Here is a 15323-nt window from a genome sequence, read left to right on the forward strand (position 1 = left end):
GGGGTCTGCCAGTAGGCAACACGGATGGATGGAATCATTGGGAAGAACCAACCAACCAACCATCTGCATTCAGAGGTGGTGCAGACGGATGTGCCCACAAGGTAAGAACCAGACCCTAGGTAGGGTGGAGGATGCACGGAAGGGGAGGAGGGGTGGAGCTTGAAGACCTGAGGGGGATCTGCCAGTACTGGCTGCCTGGATGGGGAAGGGGAGGGGTGGCTTGGGAAAGCTAGGGATCCAGCAAAAGGAAGGATCCGAGATGATGGGGAGCTGCTCAGCCCTGGGCCAGGACCGCTGACAACTCTCCCAGCTCAGATGATGTCTTCCTTATACAGTCTTCCACACCACACAGCCTTGCAAGGTGACAGCTATTGGTGTCCATGTTGGTGTAGGTGCAAATAACTTTGCTGCCTCCCACAGGTAAGACCTTTCAGGGCAGGAAGATACTATTCTCACAGGTGGTTGAGGAACATTAGCAATGATGCTGGGAAGGGCCGTGGACCATGCGTTTGTTCAGCACAGGATTTCTGTGTCCAGGATTCCATGATGAGATTTCACGAGCACCATAACCCCAGGGTGTTCTCAATTACCCCAGAATGTTCAGACCATCCGCCTTACCCAGGACCTCATGTCCTGCAACTTAGCTGAGTCACTTCCAGGAGCCAGGACAGAGGCAAAGCCACAAATCGAGGCTTGTTGCTAGTGGTTAGCAACTCTAGCTTAAAAGCACAAACTGGGTAGGGAAGATGAGGCTGAAAAAGAGGTCTGGTGTTTGCCTTTCAAGGATTCACACTTTGCACAAAATCAGGCGAGCTCTAATAACCAAGAAAGGGATAATGACTGTGTGGAATTCAGCTCTGAGTCAAGAATGTAACCATGAACTCTCACATTTATGAAGTGGTCCTACCCGGATGTAGGACATCGCGAGTCTGTGTGGAGGGTGGAAGGACAGTGGCATAAGAAAGTCACTCTGATCCCTAGATTCAACCTCAGCTCTAGGTCAGACACCACTTTCTAGGAAAGACTGTTCTGGGACCCATGTCGAGTTATCTGTCCTCAGAGTCCCTTTTACTTCTCTCACGAAGCTGTGTTTTCTCCTATGATTATTATTATGGGTTTACTATTATATTGGATTAATATCCTGCTTTGGTCCCAGACTGAAAGCTCTATGATCTGGGATGGCTTCTGGTTTTCCTCTCCCTGGTGCCTAGGACAGAGCCTGGCTGTTCACAGGTGCTTGGTCAATGTGAGTCAAAATGAAGCTTGAGGAATAAAGGAAGAGCTAGGGGGTTCAGAGAGCCCATTTCAGCAGCTGAACACTATCTGGCATTTTCAAAACAAACCTCCAAGGGGTCAATATTAAAGGTCCAAAGGGCAGCTGACTCCATCTTTGCAGGTAACCACATGGAAAAATTATGGAATAATTAAGAAAGTCTTCCTCAGTGATCAATGCAAAGAAATAGAGGAAAACAACAGAATGGGAAACACTAGAGATCTCTTCAGGAAAATTAGAGATACCAAGAGAACATTTCATGCAAAGATGGGCTCGATAAAGGACAGAAATGGTACGGACCTAACAGAAGCAGAAGATATTAAGAAGAGGTGGCAAGAATACACGGAAGAAGTGTACAATAAAGATCTTCACGACCAAGATAATCACGATGGTGTGATCACTCACCTGGAGCCAGACATCCTGGAATGTGAAGTAAAGTGGGCCTTAGAAAGTATCACTACAAACAAAGCTAATGGAGGTGACGGAATTGCAGTTGAGCCATTTCAAATCCTGAAAGATGATGCTGTGAAAGTGCTGCACTCAATATGCCAGCAAATTTGGAAAACTCAGCAGTGGCCACAGGACTGGAAAAGGTCAGTTTTCATTCCAATCCCAAAGAAAGGCAATGCCAAAGAATGCTCAAACTACCGCACAATTGCACTCAACTCACACGCTAGTAAAGTAATGCTCAAAATTCTCCAAGCCAGGCTTCAGCAATACGTGAACCGTGAACTTCCAGACGTTCAAGCTGGTTTTAGAAAAGGCAGAGGAACCAGAGATCAAATTGCCAACATCCGCTGGATCATCGAAAAAGCAAGAGAGTTCCAGAAAAACATCTGTTTCTGCTTTATTGACTGTGCCAAAGCCTTGACTGTGTGGATCACAATAAACTGTGGAAAATTCTGAAAGAGATGGGAATACCAGACCACCTGATTTGCCTCTTGAGAAACCTATATGCAGGTCATGAAGCAACAGTTAGAACTGAACATGGAAAAACAGACTGGTTCCAAATAGGAAAAGGAGTATGTCAAGGCTGTATATTGTCACCCTGTTTATTTAACTTCTACGCACAGTACATCATGAGAAACGTTGGGCTGGAAGAAACACAAGCTGGAATCATGACTGCCCAGAGAAATATCAATAACCTCAGATATGCAGATGACACCACCCTTATGGCAGAAAGTGAAGAGGAACTAAAAAGCCTCTTGATGAAAGTGAAAGTGGAGAGTGAAAAAGTTGGCTTAAAGCTCAACATTCAGAAAATGAAGATCATGGCATCTGGTCCCATCACTTCATGACAAATAGATGAGGAAACAATGGAAACAGTGTCAGACTTTATTGTTTGGGGCTCCAAAATCACTGCCGATGGTGACTGCAGCCATGAAATTAAAAGATGCTTACTCCTTGGAAGGAAACTTATGACCAAACAAGACAGCATATTCAAAAGCAGAGACATTACTTTGCCAACAAAGGTCCGTCTAGTCAAGGCTATGGTTTTTCCAGTAGTCATGTATGGATGTGAAGGTTGGACTGTGAAGAAAGCTGAGCACTGAATAATTGATGCTTTTGAACTGTGGTGTTGGAGAAGACTCTTGAGAGTCCCTTGGACTGCAAGGAGATCCAACCAGTCCATTCTAAAGGAGATCAGTCCTGGGTGTTCTTTGGAAGGAATGATGGTAAAGCTGAAACTCCAGTACTTTGGCCACCTGATGCGAAGAGTTGACTCACTGGAAAAGACTCTGATGCTGGGAGGGATTGGGGGCAGGAGGAGAAGGGGATGACAGAGGATGAGATGGCTGGATGGCATCACTGACTTGATGGACATGAGTTTGAGTGAACTCCGGGAGTTGGTGATGGACAGGGAAGCCTGGTGTGCTGCAATTCATGGGGTCGCAAAGAGTCGGACACAATTGAGTGACTGAACTGAACTGAACTGAATAATATTATTTAACTAATAAAGAATCTGCCTGCAATGCAAGAGACCCAGGTTCAATCCCTGGGTCAGGAAGATCTCCTGGAGAAGGGAATCTACTCCAGTATTCTTGCCTGGGGAATCCCATGGAAAGAGGGGCCTGGTGGGCTACAGTCCATGGGCTCACAAAGAGCTGGACACGACTGACTGACAAACACTTTCACTTTCAATATTATAATAACAAATGATATTATTATTCCATGATAACTAATTATGAAATAGCTATAGTAAAGAATAACAATGTCTATAAAAAAGAGGAGAGAAAGAAATGTAACTATCAACTTGGAGCATCTAACAAACAAACGAAACAATTTTTAAACTTTGTGGTGGGGAAGGGGAGACAATACCAAGTTATATAGTTCAGGCCACTTGTCAGATTTTCCTCAAGGGCATTTGACTCAGGAGAGAAGTAGACCTGCCCTCAGTCTCTCACTTCTTGTCTGATGGATTCTTTCATAAGACATAACAAGTTAACTACTTTACCTGTTATTAAACTGAAAACACTAAAACAAAAAGATTTTCCCCAGGTGCCGGGAACCCCCACGGGAGATCCCACCCATGACAAAGGTCATGCGGAGGAGACCTGACAGGCAAGGCAGATCAGGACTCGAGGGATTCCCTGGACCTGGTTGAGCATCTACCCCGAAACCAAAATCTGTCCGTCTACTGTTTACTATATTATGCCTATCACCAACTCTTCTGACATTAACAGGGGGCTATCCCCAACCACCTTTCTCTGAAGAAAATCAACTTAAGGCTCTAGTTAATAAGTCTCCTGGGCTTGAAAGGAGCATTTTAATTCTAACCCCTCTGTTACTTATTTTAGCTTGCTTGGTAGGTTTATCCACATTCTTGCAACTAACACACATGATTGTTCACAACACCCCAAGCATAACCTTCGAGTGATAAAAAAAGCTTTATTAGAATAATACTGCATTGTTGAGCCAATGTTTGCTACCAAGTTTCCTTGTCCCTTACCCAATGTGCACCTGGGAGTACATTAGTTAATATAGTTGGTATGCAAGAAAGGAGCCGTGGCTGCGTGGGCGCAGGAGGGCCTAGAGGAGCTATCCCACGTTGAAGGTCAGGAAGGGCGGCGGTGAGGAGATACTCCTCGTCCAAGGTAAGCAGCAATGGCTGTGCTTTGCTGGAGCAGCCGTGAAGAGATACCCCACGCCCAAGGTAAGAGAAACCCAAGTAAGACGGTAGGTGTTGCAAGAGGGCATCAGAGGGCAGACACACTGAAACCATACTCACAGAAAACTAGTCTATCTAATCACACTAGGACCACAGCCTTGTCTAACTCAATGAAACTAAGCCATGCCCATGGGGCAACCCAAGATGGGTGGGTCATGGTGGAGAGATCTGACACAATGTGGTCCATTGGAGAAGGGAATGGCAAACCACTTCAGTATTCTTACTTTGAGAACCCATGAACAGGATGAAAAGGCAAAATGATAGGATACTGAAAGAGAAACTCCCCAGGTCACTAGGGGCCCAATATGCTACTGGAGATCAGTGGAGAAATAACTCCAGAAAGAATGAAGGGATGGAGCCAAAGCAAAAACAATACCCAGCTGTGGATGTGACTGCTGATAGAAGCAAGGTCCGATGCTGTAAAGAGCAATATTGCATAGGAACCTGGAAGGTCAGGTCCATGAATCAAGGCAAATTGGAAGTGGTCAAACAAGAGATGGCAAGAGTGAACACTGACATTCTAGGAATCAGCGAACTGAAATGGACTGGAATGGGTGAATTTTACTCAGATGACCATTATATCTACTACTGCAGGCAGGAATCCCTCAGAAGAAATGGAGTAGCCATCATGGTCAACAAAAGAGCCTGAAATGCAGTACTTGGATGCAATCTCAAAAACGACAGAATGATCTCTGTTCATTTCCAAGGCAAACCGTTCAATATCACAGTAATCCAAGTCTATGCCCCGACCAGTAACACCGAAGAAGCTGAAGTTGAATGGTTCTATGAAGACGTACAAGACCTTTTAGAACTAACACCCAAAAAAGATGTCCTTTTCATTACAGGGGACTGGAATGCAAAAGTAGGAAGTCAAGAAACACCTGGAGTAACAGGCAAATTTGGCCTTGGAATATGGAATGAAGCAGGGCAAAGACTAATAGAGTTTTGCCAAGAAAATGCACTGGTCATAACAAACACCCTCTTCCAACAACACAAGAGAAGACTCTATACATGGACATCACCAGATGGTCGACACCGAAATCAGATTGATTATATTCTTTGCAGCCAAAGATGGATAAGCTCTATACAGTGAGCAAAAACAAGACCAGGAGCTGACTGTGGCTCAGATCATGAACTCCTTATTACCAAAGTCAGACTTAAATTGAAGAAAGTAGGGAAAACCACTAGACCATTCAGGTATGACCTAAATTAAATCCCTTATGATTATACAGTGGAAGTGAGAAATAGATTCAAGGGCCTAGATCTGATAGACAGAGTGCCTGATGAACTATGGAATGAGGTTCGTGACATTGTACAGGAGACAGGGATCAAGACCTTCCCCATGGAAAAGAAATGCAAAAAAGCAAAATGGCTGTCTGGGGAGGCCTTACAAATAGCTGTGAAAAGCAGAGAAGTGAAAAGCAAAGGAGAAAAGGAAAGATATAAACATCTGAATGCAGAGTTCCAAAGAATAGCAAGAAGAGATAAGAAAGCCTTCTTCAGCGATCAATGCAAAGAAATAGAGGAAACCAACAGACTGGGAAAGACTCGAGATCTCTTCAAGAAAATCAGAGATACCAAAGGAACATTTCATGCAAAGATGGGCTCGATAAAGGACAGAAATGGTATGGACCTAGCAGAAGCAGAAGATATTAAGAAGAGGTGGCAAGAATACACAGAAAACTGTACAAAAAAGATCTTCACGACCCAGATAATCACGATGGTGTGATCACTGACCTAGAGCCATCCCGGAATGTGAAGTCAAGTGGGCCTTAGGAAGCAACACTAAGAACAAAGCTAGTGGAGGTGATGGAATTCCAGTTGAGCTATTTCAAGTCCTGAGAGATGATGCTGTGAAAGTGCTGCACTCAATATGCCAGCAAATTTGGAAAACTCAGCAGTGGCCACAGGACTGGAAAAGGTCAGTTTTCATTCCAATCCCAAAGAAAGGCAATGCCAAAGAACGCTCAAACTACTGCACAATTGCACTCATCTCACACGCTAGTAAAGTAATGCTCAAAATTCTCCAAGCCAGGCTTCAGCAATATGTGAACTGTGAACTTCCAGATGTTCAAGCTGGTTTTAGAAAAGGCAGAGGAACCAGAGATCAAATTGCCAACATCTGCTGGATCATCCAAAAAGCAAGAGAGTTTCAGAAAACATCTATTTCTGCTTTATTGAGTATGCCAAAGCCTTTGACTGTGTGGATCACGATAAACTGTGGAAAATTCTGAAAGAGATGGGAATACCAGACCACCTGACCTGCCTCTTGAGAAATTTGTATGCAGGTCAGGAAGCAACAGTTAGAACTGGACATGGAACAACAGACAGGTTCCAAATAGGAAAAGGAGTATGTCAAGGCTGTATATTGCCACCCTGTTTATTTAACTTATATGCAGAGTACATCTGCATATAAGTACATATGAGAAACACGGGACTGGAAGAAACACAAGCTGGAATCAAGATTGCTGGGAGAAATATCAATAACCTCAGATATACAGATGACACCACCCTTATGGCAGAAAGTGAAGAGGAACTCAAAAGCCTCTTGATGAAAGTGAAAGTGGAGAGTGAAAAAGTTGACTTAAAGCTCAACATTCAGAAAACGAAGATCATGGCATCCGGTCTCATCACTTCATGGGAAATAGATGGGGAAACAGTGGAAACAGTGTCAGACTTTATTTTTCTGGGCTCCAAAATCACTGCCGATGGTGACTGCAGCCATGAAATTAAAAGACGCTTACTCCTTGGAAGGAAAGTTATGACCAACCTAGATAGCATATTCAAAAGCAGAGACATTACTTTGCCAACAAAGATCTGTCTAGTCAAGGCTATGGTTTTTCCTGTGGTCATGTATGGATGTGAGAGTTGGACTGTGAAGAAGGCTGAGCGCCGAAGAATTGATGCTTTTGAACTGTGGTGTTGGAGAAGACTCTTGAGAGTCCCTTGGACTGCAAGGAGATCCAACCAGTCCATTCTGAAGGAGATCAGCCCTGGGATTTCTTTGGAAGGAATGATGGTAAAGCTGAAACTCCAGGACTTTGGCCACCTCATGCGAAGAGTTGACTCATTGGAAAAGACTCTGATGCTGGGAAGGTTTGGGGGCAAGAGGAGAAGGGGACGACAGAGGATGAGATGGCTGGATGGCATCACTGACTTGATGGACGTGAGTCTGAGTGAACTCCGGGAGTTGGTGATGGACAGGGAGGCCTGGCGTGCTGCAATTCATGGGGTCGCAAAGAGTCGGACACGACTGAGCAACTGATCTGATCTGATCTGATCTGATGCAAGAAACACAAGCAGTAGCCTTGGCATTAGCAATACAACACCCTTGAGTTAATAAGTTCTTTCTTTGTTGTAACCCACTGCACCTTTGCTCCATGTAGCTTTGTTTCCTGAGGGGGACTGCAGTTCGGAAAGATAAAGGGAAAACAAGTCTTCTGGTTGATCAACCTTTATCAGGAAAGAGTCACAAAATGTTAACAGGCCACAGGGCCAGAAGATAATGTACATAATGTAAGACCCTTATTTATGAAAAGCTATGCAGAAAATGTCCTGGTTCGATAAAGGTAAAACTGATATAATGTTGAGCTGACTCTGCATGACTTTGTGTCTTTCACTTCTGGAAATGTGTAACTCAGGGTATAAAAGCCCCTTTTGAAAATAAAGCTGCAGATCCCACTTCTCCAGAGCTCTGGTCTCTGTCTTTCTTTCTCCTTCTCTCTCTCTCTCTCTCTTCCTTTTTCAGGCTGACTCCTTGGACCACAGAGGCTGAGTTCACTTTTTTGCCCGGGCTTCTAAGACCCAATCGGGAAGGCACCCCACGTCTTCACCCAGGGCAGAAGGTGTCCTGTGTCTTCACCCCATCGAGAGGGCGCCTGTGGCCTCTGTGATCAGAGCAAGTCCCATGTCAGGGGCTTTATTGGCTTTCTGTGTAAACCAAGAAATATCAGCCTCTTTCTCTCTCCCTTATTCTTTCTCTTTATTTTTATTTTGAGCCCAGACCACCAGGTCCCAATCCATTAAAAGACCCATGTCATCTCTTTCGCCGACACCGTCCATCCTGAGGGTACCCTAGGATCCTGCTGGGGCTGGACCCAGACACCAAGGACTGCAGGAAAAACTGATTATGTTGAACTTAACAGTAGGTAGTATTGGGTCCAATAAATTCCTTAGGAATTTTTAAAGGCAATTTGGACTCTGTTTTCTCCTTTTACCTGGACTTTAACTACTATGTGAGATTCAGCCCTCTCTGCTTCCTGAAGCTAGGGTGGTGATTATGGACAAGCCGACATTTAGGCTGATGTAGGATAAGGAAATGGCAACCCACTCCAGTACTCTTGCCTGGAAAATCCCATGGATGGAGGATCCTGGTAGGCTATAATCCATGGGGTTGCATAGAGTCGGACACGACTGAGCAGCTTCACTTAATCACTTAGGCAATGCCTCGGGGGAGGGGGACTTGGGTTCCCCACTTCCAGCAAGATGAAATGAATATCTCAGCATGAGACAGAATCCAAGAACTGGAGATGAGTCAGGAGCCTGGTGGGTTAGCGTCTGGTCCACGGGACACTTGGGGGCCCCTCCTGTGCCTCTGCTGGTGGATTTTACACAGTTTTGATTCAAATCGACTAAATGGTTTGTGAACTAAGACAGCTACGTTGGCAAAGCTCAACTCTCAGGACTGAGAATCGAGGCCATCTGTGTCAACATGACTTGACTAGTTCTTCCAGGAAGTTATTGTAAACCAATAAATAAATCTGCTGTTCACGGCAGGATATTCCTACAAAACAATCTGTCCTGGCACACTAGTTTGCTCACCTGGGAAAACAGCTTTGCTGATCAATGGTTTACTCTCGAAGACTCCCTTTAAGACTCTTGACATGCTGCATCCACCCACCCTGAACTGTATTATGTACTAAGTGACCACAAACTTTGCTGAAACCCAGCCAATTCTCTGCCTGAAAAAGCACAGCTTAAAGAGCCTGGGCATGGGCCTCTAAACCCTGTAAAGACACCTCCTAACCCTCTTTGCCTAGACACTGACAGGCCCAGGCCCTGGCCATGTCTTCTTTTGACAGTCACTTGAATGAACTTGGCTTTGCTTTACCAACAAGCTTTTGTCATGAAAATTTTGGAGCCCAGAACTGACACAGGAAATCAGGTTTGAAACAGGAAACATCTAAATGTGAGTTACTCTATATCTACAACCCACCAGGGTGGGGTAATCAGTAAATATATAGTCAGTTTTCCTCCAAAATATGAAGGCCTCTATTTCATTCCCTTTTTGAGGAAAAGACCTGGTATTTGAACACCTGCTTGTGACACAGTGCAAATGCACCATTTACCTCTGTGTCCCTCTGATTTTACATTTTCTGCATTTCCCAAATTTTCTACAATGAGTTTGCATTATTTGGAGGGTGACTGAGAGGAAGCAAACACCATAAAAAGAAAATTAATTCCCTCGTGTATATTAGAAACAATTGTCAGGTCTTAATTTAAAACACACACTCAAGAGTATATAAAATACCCACTGAGAAGCTCATCTCATTAACCTAGCAAGGTCCCCCACTGACATCAACAGGCATGTAGAAAAGTGGTCCAGCTTTCATCATGCTGCCTGGGTTCTCTCTTAAGAGGCCTCTGGCGGTGTTTGATAAAATATACCAGCAAAAGCATTCAGTCAGTCTAGGGTAAGGCCCAGGGATCTGTGTGTCCTTCTCTTCTTTTAATGAGCGCTTAAATGATTCTCAAAATCAAGCCAAGGGTAAAGCTCACTCAGATGCCGAGCCCAGCTTCCATCAAACACCATCCAGATGAAAAAGGAGCAGGCGAGCAGTTGACAAGGGAAGGTTGCCTCACCTGTCTCATACAGGTGGCATCGCCCTGTGCCTGGGTGCTGAGCCTGTCTGGAAGCACAGACTCACGAAAGCCCCCGTCTCCCACCAAAGCCAGGAGGAGCTTGCAGCTGGGCTCAGGCGAGCTCCCCAGCCAGAGCTGGCTCAAGGAGCAGGCTTCCCCTGCTCCTCTCCACAGTCCTGCAGCTCCCCGTGCAGCCCGGCACCGGCACCGGGAGCAAGACACCCGTCAGTAACCCCGATCGAGGCTCCCGTTTACCTTAAAGAAACTTCCTCGCTTGTCCAGACCGCGGGTGCCCATGGTCTGAGCTGACATGGCCCCCCGACGAGGCTCTCCTGCACGCCGGGGACTCCTGAAGGTAGAGACATGTGTGATGGTTAGTCCAGCCTGTAGGAAATTCCTTTCTAAGCCACAGAACACTCACAACAACCCTCCTGCCAAGATCTTTTTCCATCAACAACAAGAGTGCCGTTTTATTTCCCACCAAAGCCCTTCCATCTCCTTTCAGGCTGATTTCCTGCCGCCCATGGCTCAGACTCGGCCCCACCTTCGCCGCCCCCCTCCCGCTCCTCCAGCTGACGGCCCAGGCTCCCGGGGACTGAGGATAGCATAATGATTGCTCTGTGTTTGCTTGACCTCACGCTCAAGTCCTAGAGGGACAATGCTAGATGTCACTATAATCTGCTCCAAAGCTCACGGACTTAATGCGGCCGATCACAGAGGCCAGCGGAAGAGTGAGGCCCTGCGTGTCCCAGAAAATCCTGCAGGAATGGGATGAGGTCATTAACAGCTCTGCCAGCCCTCTCCCCCCAGGCAAGGTCAACACAAGGGCACTGGGAAGAAATCCCTCTCTTTTCTCCTAAGAAATCAAAGCTTCAGATGAAATTCTGTGTGCCTACTGACAGAGATTAGTTTGTGTTAAGAAACAGCATGTAAACAGCTCCAGGATAACCCGAGGGGAGGCGGGGTGGACACTGGAACGCAGAGGGGAGTTTAAGGGCATGATCGGATTCTGAATCATAACTGCAGCTATTTGAGCTTGGAACTGCCCTCACTGGAGCATCAAAACCCAATAATCTTGTCTCCCGGCTCCAACGCCTTCCACATCCACTTATAAATAAAACACACATGCACACAGGCAGCTGGCCCCGCCCCGGCCAGTGTGTGCTGAGGAAGCATCTCTGATCCGGTCTCGTGCACCAGGGACGATGATCAAACTGCCCTCTGGCTCTCAGAGGTAGTTGACCCTAACCTCGACCAGCCCGGTAGAAGGACGGTAAAGGAAACATTAAATGAAAACGTGTCCGGGGGATCTTAGAGGGTTCAGCGGCAGGGGTGGGGTGGGAAGGCCCCAAAGACACATGAGATGCTGCCAGTTTGCTGAGGCTCTTTCATCATTAACTTGGGGCACAGAGGACGCAGCAGCCCACAAACATGTCAACAAGCAGAAGAGTTGTAGAGAACTGCTCGCGTTAGGAAGCGATGACCTCTGGAGACAGGCACGTTTCCGCCCTAAGACCTGCCACTCCTTCACATCCGTAGGGGGCTGCGATGACCGGTGGTTTCCATCTCAGAAAATGAGAACACAGCGTGGACCCACCCTTCCTTCTGGAGCTGTCACCTATTTTAGTTATGTCTCTGTGGCTCCGTCCCTTTAAAGGTTCAGAGCTGTCTTCCCTCTGATTCTTTCCACTCGGAATCCCACTGGGATGAAGGTCAACCTTCCAAAAGCCTCCTGAGAAGACTGGTGAGTTTTCCATGGCAATTCTGTTGACTCTGAGATTCACGTTCACAGGCTCAGCTGCTGCACGGAGCCCCAGTTCCAGGCCCTTTGAAGTTCATCACTTAATTAGCAAAGTCCAGGGGCTGGAGTGCTCCCAAAAGGAAAACACAGTGCTGTCTTCAGAGCACGGAGCAGAACCACAACCACAGTGGAACCTTGAGGGGCAAATGATTAACTGTTTCAACCAAGAAGCACACAAATTAAAAAGTACACTTGAATCCAAGCCTAATGCCTGTAATTCTTTTCCTTCCAGATGCTTTCTCGGCAAGAAATTTGACATTGCACAGCAGTGAAGGAATGGCACGTTGAGAGCCAAGACTTCATTCCTCATCCAGACCTAAGTCTCTTTGTTCTGTTCAGAAGTTTTCCGTATACAAACCCTTTCTGATGAGCCAGGACAGGCAGGGGATACTGCCTATAACCACTGAGAAGTCTGGATTCCTCAAGTTTACTAGCTTACTTAGCTTCCTGAAAACTGAACGTGAACACGTCTATCTCAAGCGGTTCTCAAGGAAATGACCAGCCTGGATTCTGTGTAGAATTGGCAGATGCATCACATTTCTTCTGGAGGATGCAGATTCCATCTCTGCTTCTTCAAAAGGCTATGAGAGCAGGTGACAAAGACAGGCTGCCAAGGGCCACAGCAGGTCCTTTGCAGAGAATGAAATCCACATTATTCGAATTCTTAAATAAAGCTCTCATGGGTCAGGAAGAAGTTTGGGTGTCAGGTCTTTCCTATTGGAGCAGTAGTTTCCTTCCCAAACCATAGCCTCTGACACCCCAACTCAACATGGACAGAAATCTAATACAATTGATAAGGAGACTTTCTTTCCACTTGTGGTTCTCACCTGATCCCTCACCTACCCTGGAGTTACACCAACAATCTCATCCTAAAACCACCCCAGTACACAAACAGACTGAACCAACAAACAGAAAAGGTACGGTAGTTAGAGAGGCTGTCAGATTCCTCCAGACTTACACGGTGGAAGCTTGCTCCTTTCCTGGTTTCCCTGAACAGTGGAGCAGAGTCTCCAAAAAGGAGCCCAGCGTGTCCAGTGGATCTTTCCAGATGCTAGCTGAACGCCAGCAAAAAAGAGAGACAGAGAGAGAAACCCGAATGGGACCAAAGGACGCTGCGAACACTTTGGAAGGACACGGCCAAGCCCTTTCAGTAAGAGCACTGAAAGAATGTAAACAGAGCCGGCGCTGTGGTCCAACTACAGGACAAAGGCAGGAAGCGAGTATTCCCAACTCTTCCCCTATGCCAGGCTCGGCCACTTTGGAGGAAGCCTGGCGATGGCTTCCATGTGGCCCCAAGAGCAAGTGCCGAGGTGAAGTCTGTCCGGGATTTCAGTGTCCAGGACTCACTGCGCCGTCCGATCGGGCTCCAGGTGGTGTGGACCGTGCTGAGCAGGACCGCTCCCGGCAGGCCTTCCAGCCCCTTCCACTGGGAGCCACTGAGGACGGCGCTGGGCTACCACCACCTGACCTTGGGCTGCAGGGCTGGCCGACAGGGCTAGCACACTCGGCACTCGGGCTCCAGTTCACCAAGCCACGGAGCCAAGTCACTGGCAAGTTTCCAGCTGTTGCTTAAAATTCCAGCTTGCCAGATCTTGGCAAGAGAGGCTGCATCCGAGACGGACCCCAGCCGCCGCCCACCCCCCCCCCCTCCCGATTTATTTAGCCAGCCTCTACCATTCTATTCTGTTCGCCTCAGGTACAAGTTTGAACCCCAAAAGCGGCAGCAGCAATACTGACTCAGGCAACCTCCACTCACAAGTCTGGTTTAAAAGACTCAGCTTCTTGGAGTCATGGGTTTCTCATCGCCTGCTGCTGTGCAAGTCGGCTCTGAAAGCTTTCTAATCACTCGTCTTCCTTCTTCCTTCTAACAGCTGAATGAAGCGAGGCAAAGTGGACTTCGGCTCTTGGTAAACAAGCTCTCATTATTATAATCATTTTACAGCCAAATGAACTGAAGTAGAAGAAAGTGACTCACCCCCCCCGGGGACCTGTCAGGTCGAGGCCAGTCCTGGGACAGGCATGTCACCTTTCTGCCTGGTTCCTGCTTGAGTGGCTCCAATGACGGCAGGTCCTCCCTCTTGTGAATATTTTTTGTCTTTACTAAGAGGTAAGAGCCAGTGGGGCGGGTCGCGTCTGGGTCCAGGGAAGGTCTCTGAATATTTCCATAATTATCTTTGTATGACCAAGGATTTTACAAGTTGGATAGAAAAATCTCTATTCCAGCCCCTGGCTGGATGATTCAAGTTATTTAAATTTAAAATTTGTTCTTTGAGAATCTTGTCTCCCTGCCCAGCGCTGATTTTTTTCCTCTTAGTCGTCAAACTCTTTAAAGCATTTTGAGGATCATAAACATCTTTTGTTGAAAAGAGAAACTAATTTACAGGAAGTAAGAAACCAGAAGAGAAGAACTGTATTCCCAGGCTCTTGGTAACTGTTTTTAAAGAGAATTAGAAACAATGCTCTGTGTCTTGACTTTCACAAGAGTAACAGAGGAGAATAAAAATAATCTTTCTTCTTTTTTTAGGAAGGTGTTCACAGTGAAACTGTGCATTTCAGCCACTCACAGGGTTGTCCTATAACCAATTCCAGGGGAGGTCCTTCCTCTTGGAAAACAGCGGGTCTCACCAAGACTCTGCAGAACCTTTGTTGATGCCTACAAAGCAGGCGTGGACACCTCCACCAAGGGCAGTGAATGTGCCCTGGACACAGGCGGGCAGCTTGGCTGTTACAAACTCCTCCTCCCCACCGATGGGAAACTGCCCCCTCACCCCCCACCCACTGCCCTCATCTGACCCCTCGGGCCATCCAAGAGTTACCGCCTGCCTCCTTCTCCCTGTCCCTTCTGAGTGACACTCCTCGGGCCTAGGGGCTGCTGCCTGGAATAGGGCTAAGAAGGGAGAGGGGTAGCCCCCAAGGTCATTCTCAGAAGCATGTGTCTTTTAAGCTCCTCACTTGAAAAGCGCCACGTAGCTGGTGGTCACAGACGGCACACGTGTGCAGTGACCACATGTAAGTGAAGAAGCCCCATAAGCTGCGTCGGCCCTGAACCCAGAGGACACCATGGAGGGAAGTCACATAGGTTTACTGTCTACATGTGAGCACCTGAGTTTAGAGCTCTCCTTCCCGAAGTGCTCTGGCCACAATGGTGTGTGTGTGTGTGTGTGTGTGTGTGTGTGTGTGTGAGCGCGCGCGTGCGCACATGTGCCCAGCCATGTCTG

At 46.9% G+C, this 15323-nt stretch overlaps 1 protein-coding gene across 11 annotated transcripts in view; it reads right to left on the reverse strand.

The window, feature by feature from the left end:
- RIN2 (Ras and Rab interactor 2) overlaps positions 1–15323 on the reverse strand; it is a 211035-nt gene that overhangs the window by 97775 nt on the left and 97937 nt on the right. For 8 of the 11 annotated variants that reach the window (XM_025264175.3, XM_025264172.3, XM_044927992.2 and 5 more), the window contains one exon: positions 10560–10653. In XM_025264175.3, coding sequence (XP_025119960.1) covers positions 10560–10616 — 57 coding nt within the window. In that variant the 5' untranslated portion in view covers positions 10617–10653. Of the gene's footprint in view, positions 1–10559; positions 10654–13063; positions 13497–13861; positions 13997–14080; positions 14192–15323 lie in introns of those variants that run through there. The other 3 variants (XM_044927990.2, XM_025264170.3, XM_025264171.3) reach the window with 3 other exon arrangements.

Source organism: Bubalus bubalis, chromosome 14, assembly GCF_019923935.1.
Source record: "Bubalus bubalis isolate 160015118507 breed Murrah chromosome 14, NDDB_SH_1, whole genome shotgun sequence".
In the NCBI taxonomy this organism is placed as follows: domain Eukaryota; kingdom Metazoa; phylum Chordata; class Mammalia; order Artiodactyla; family Bovidae; genus Bubalus; species Bubalus bubalis.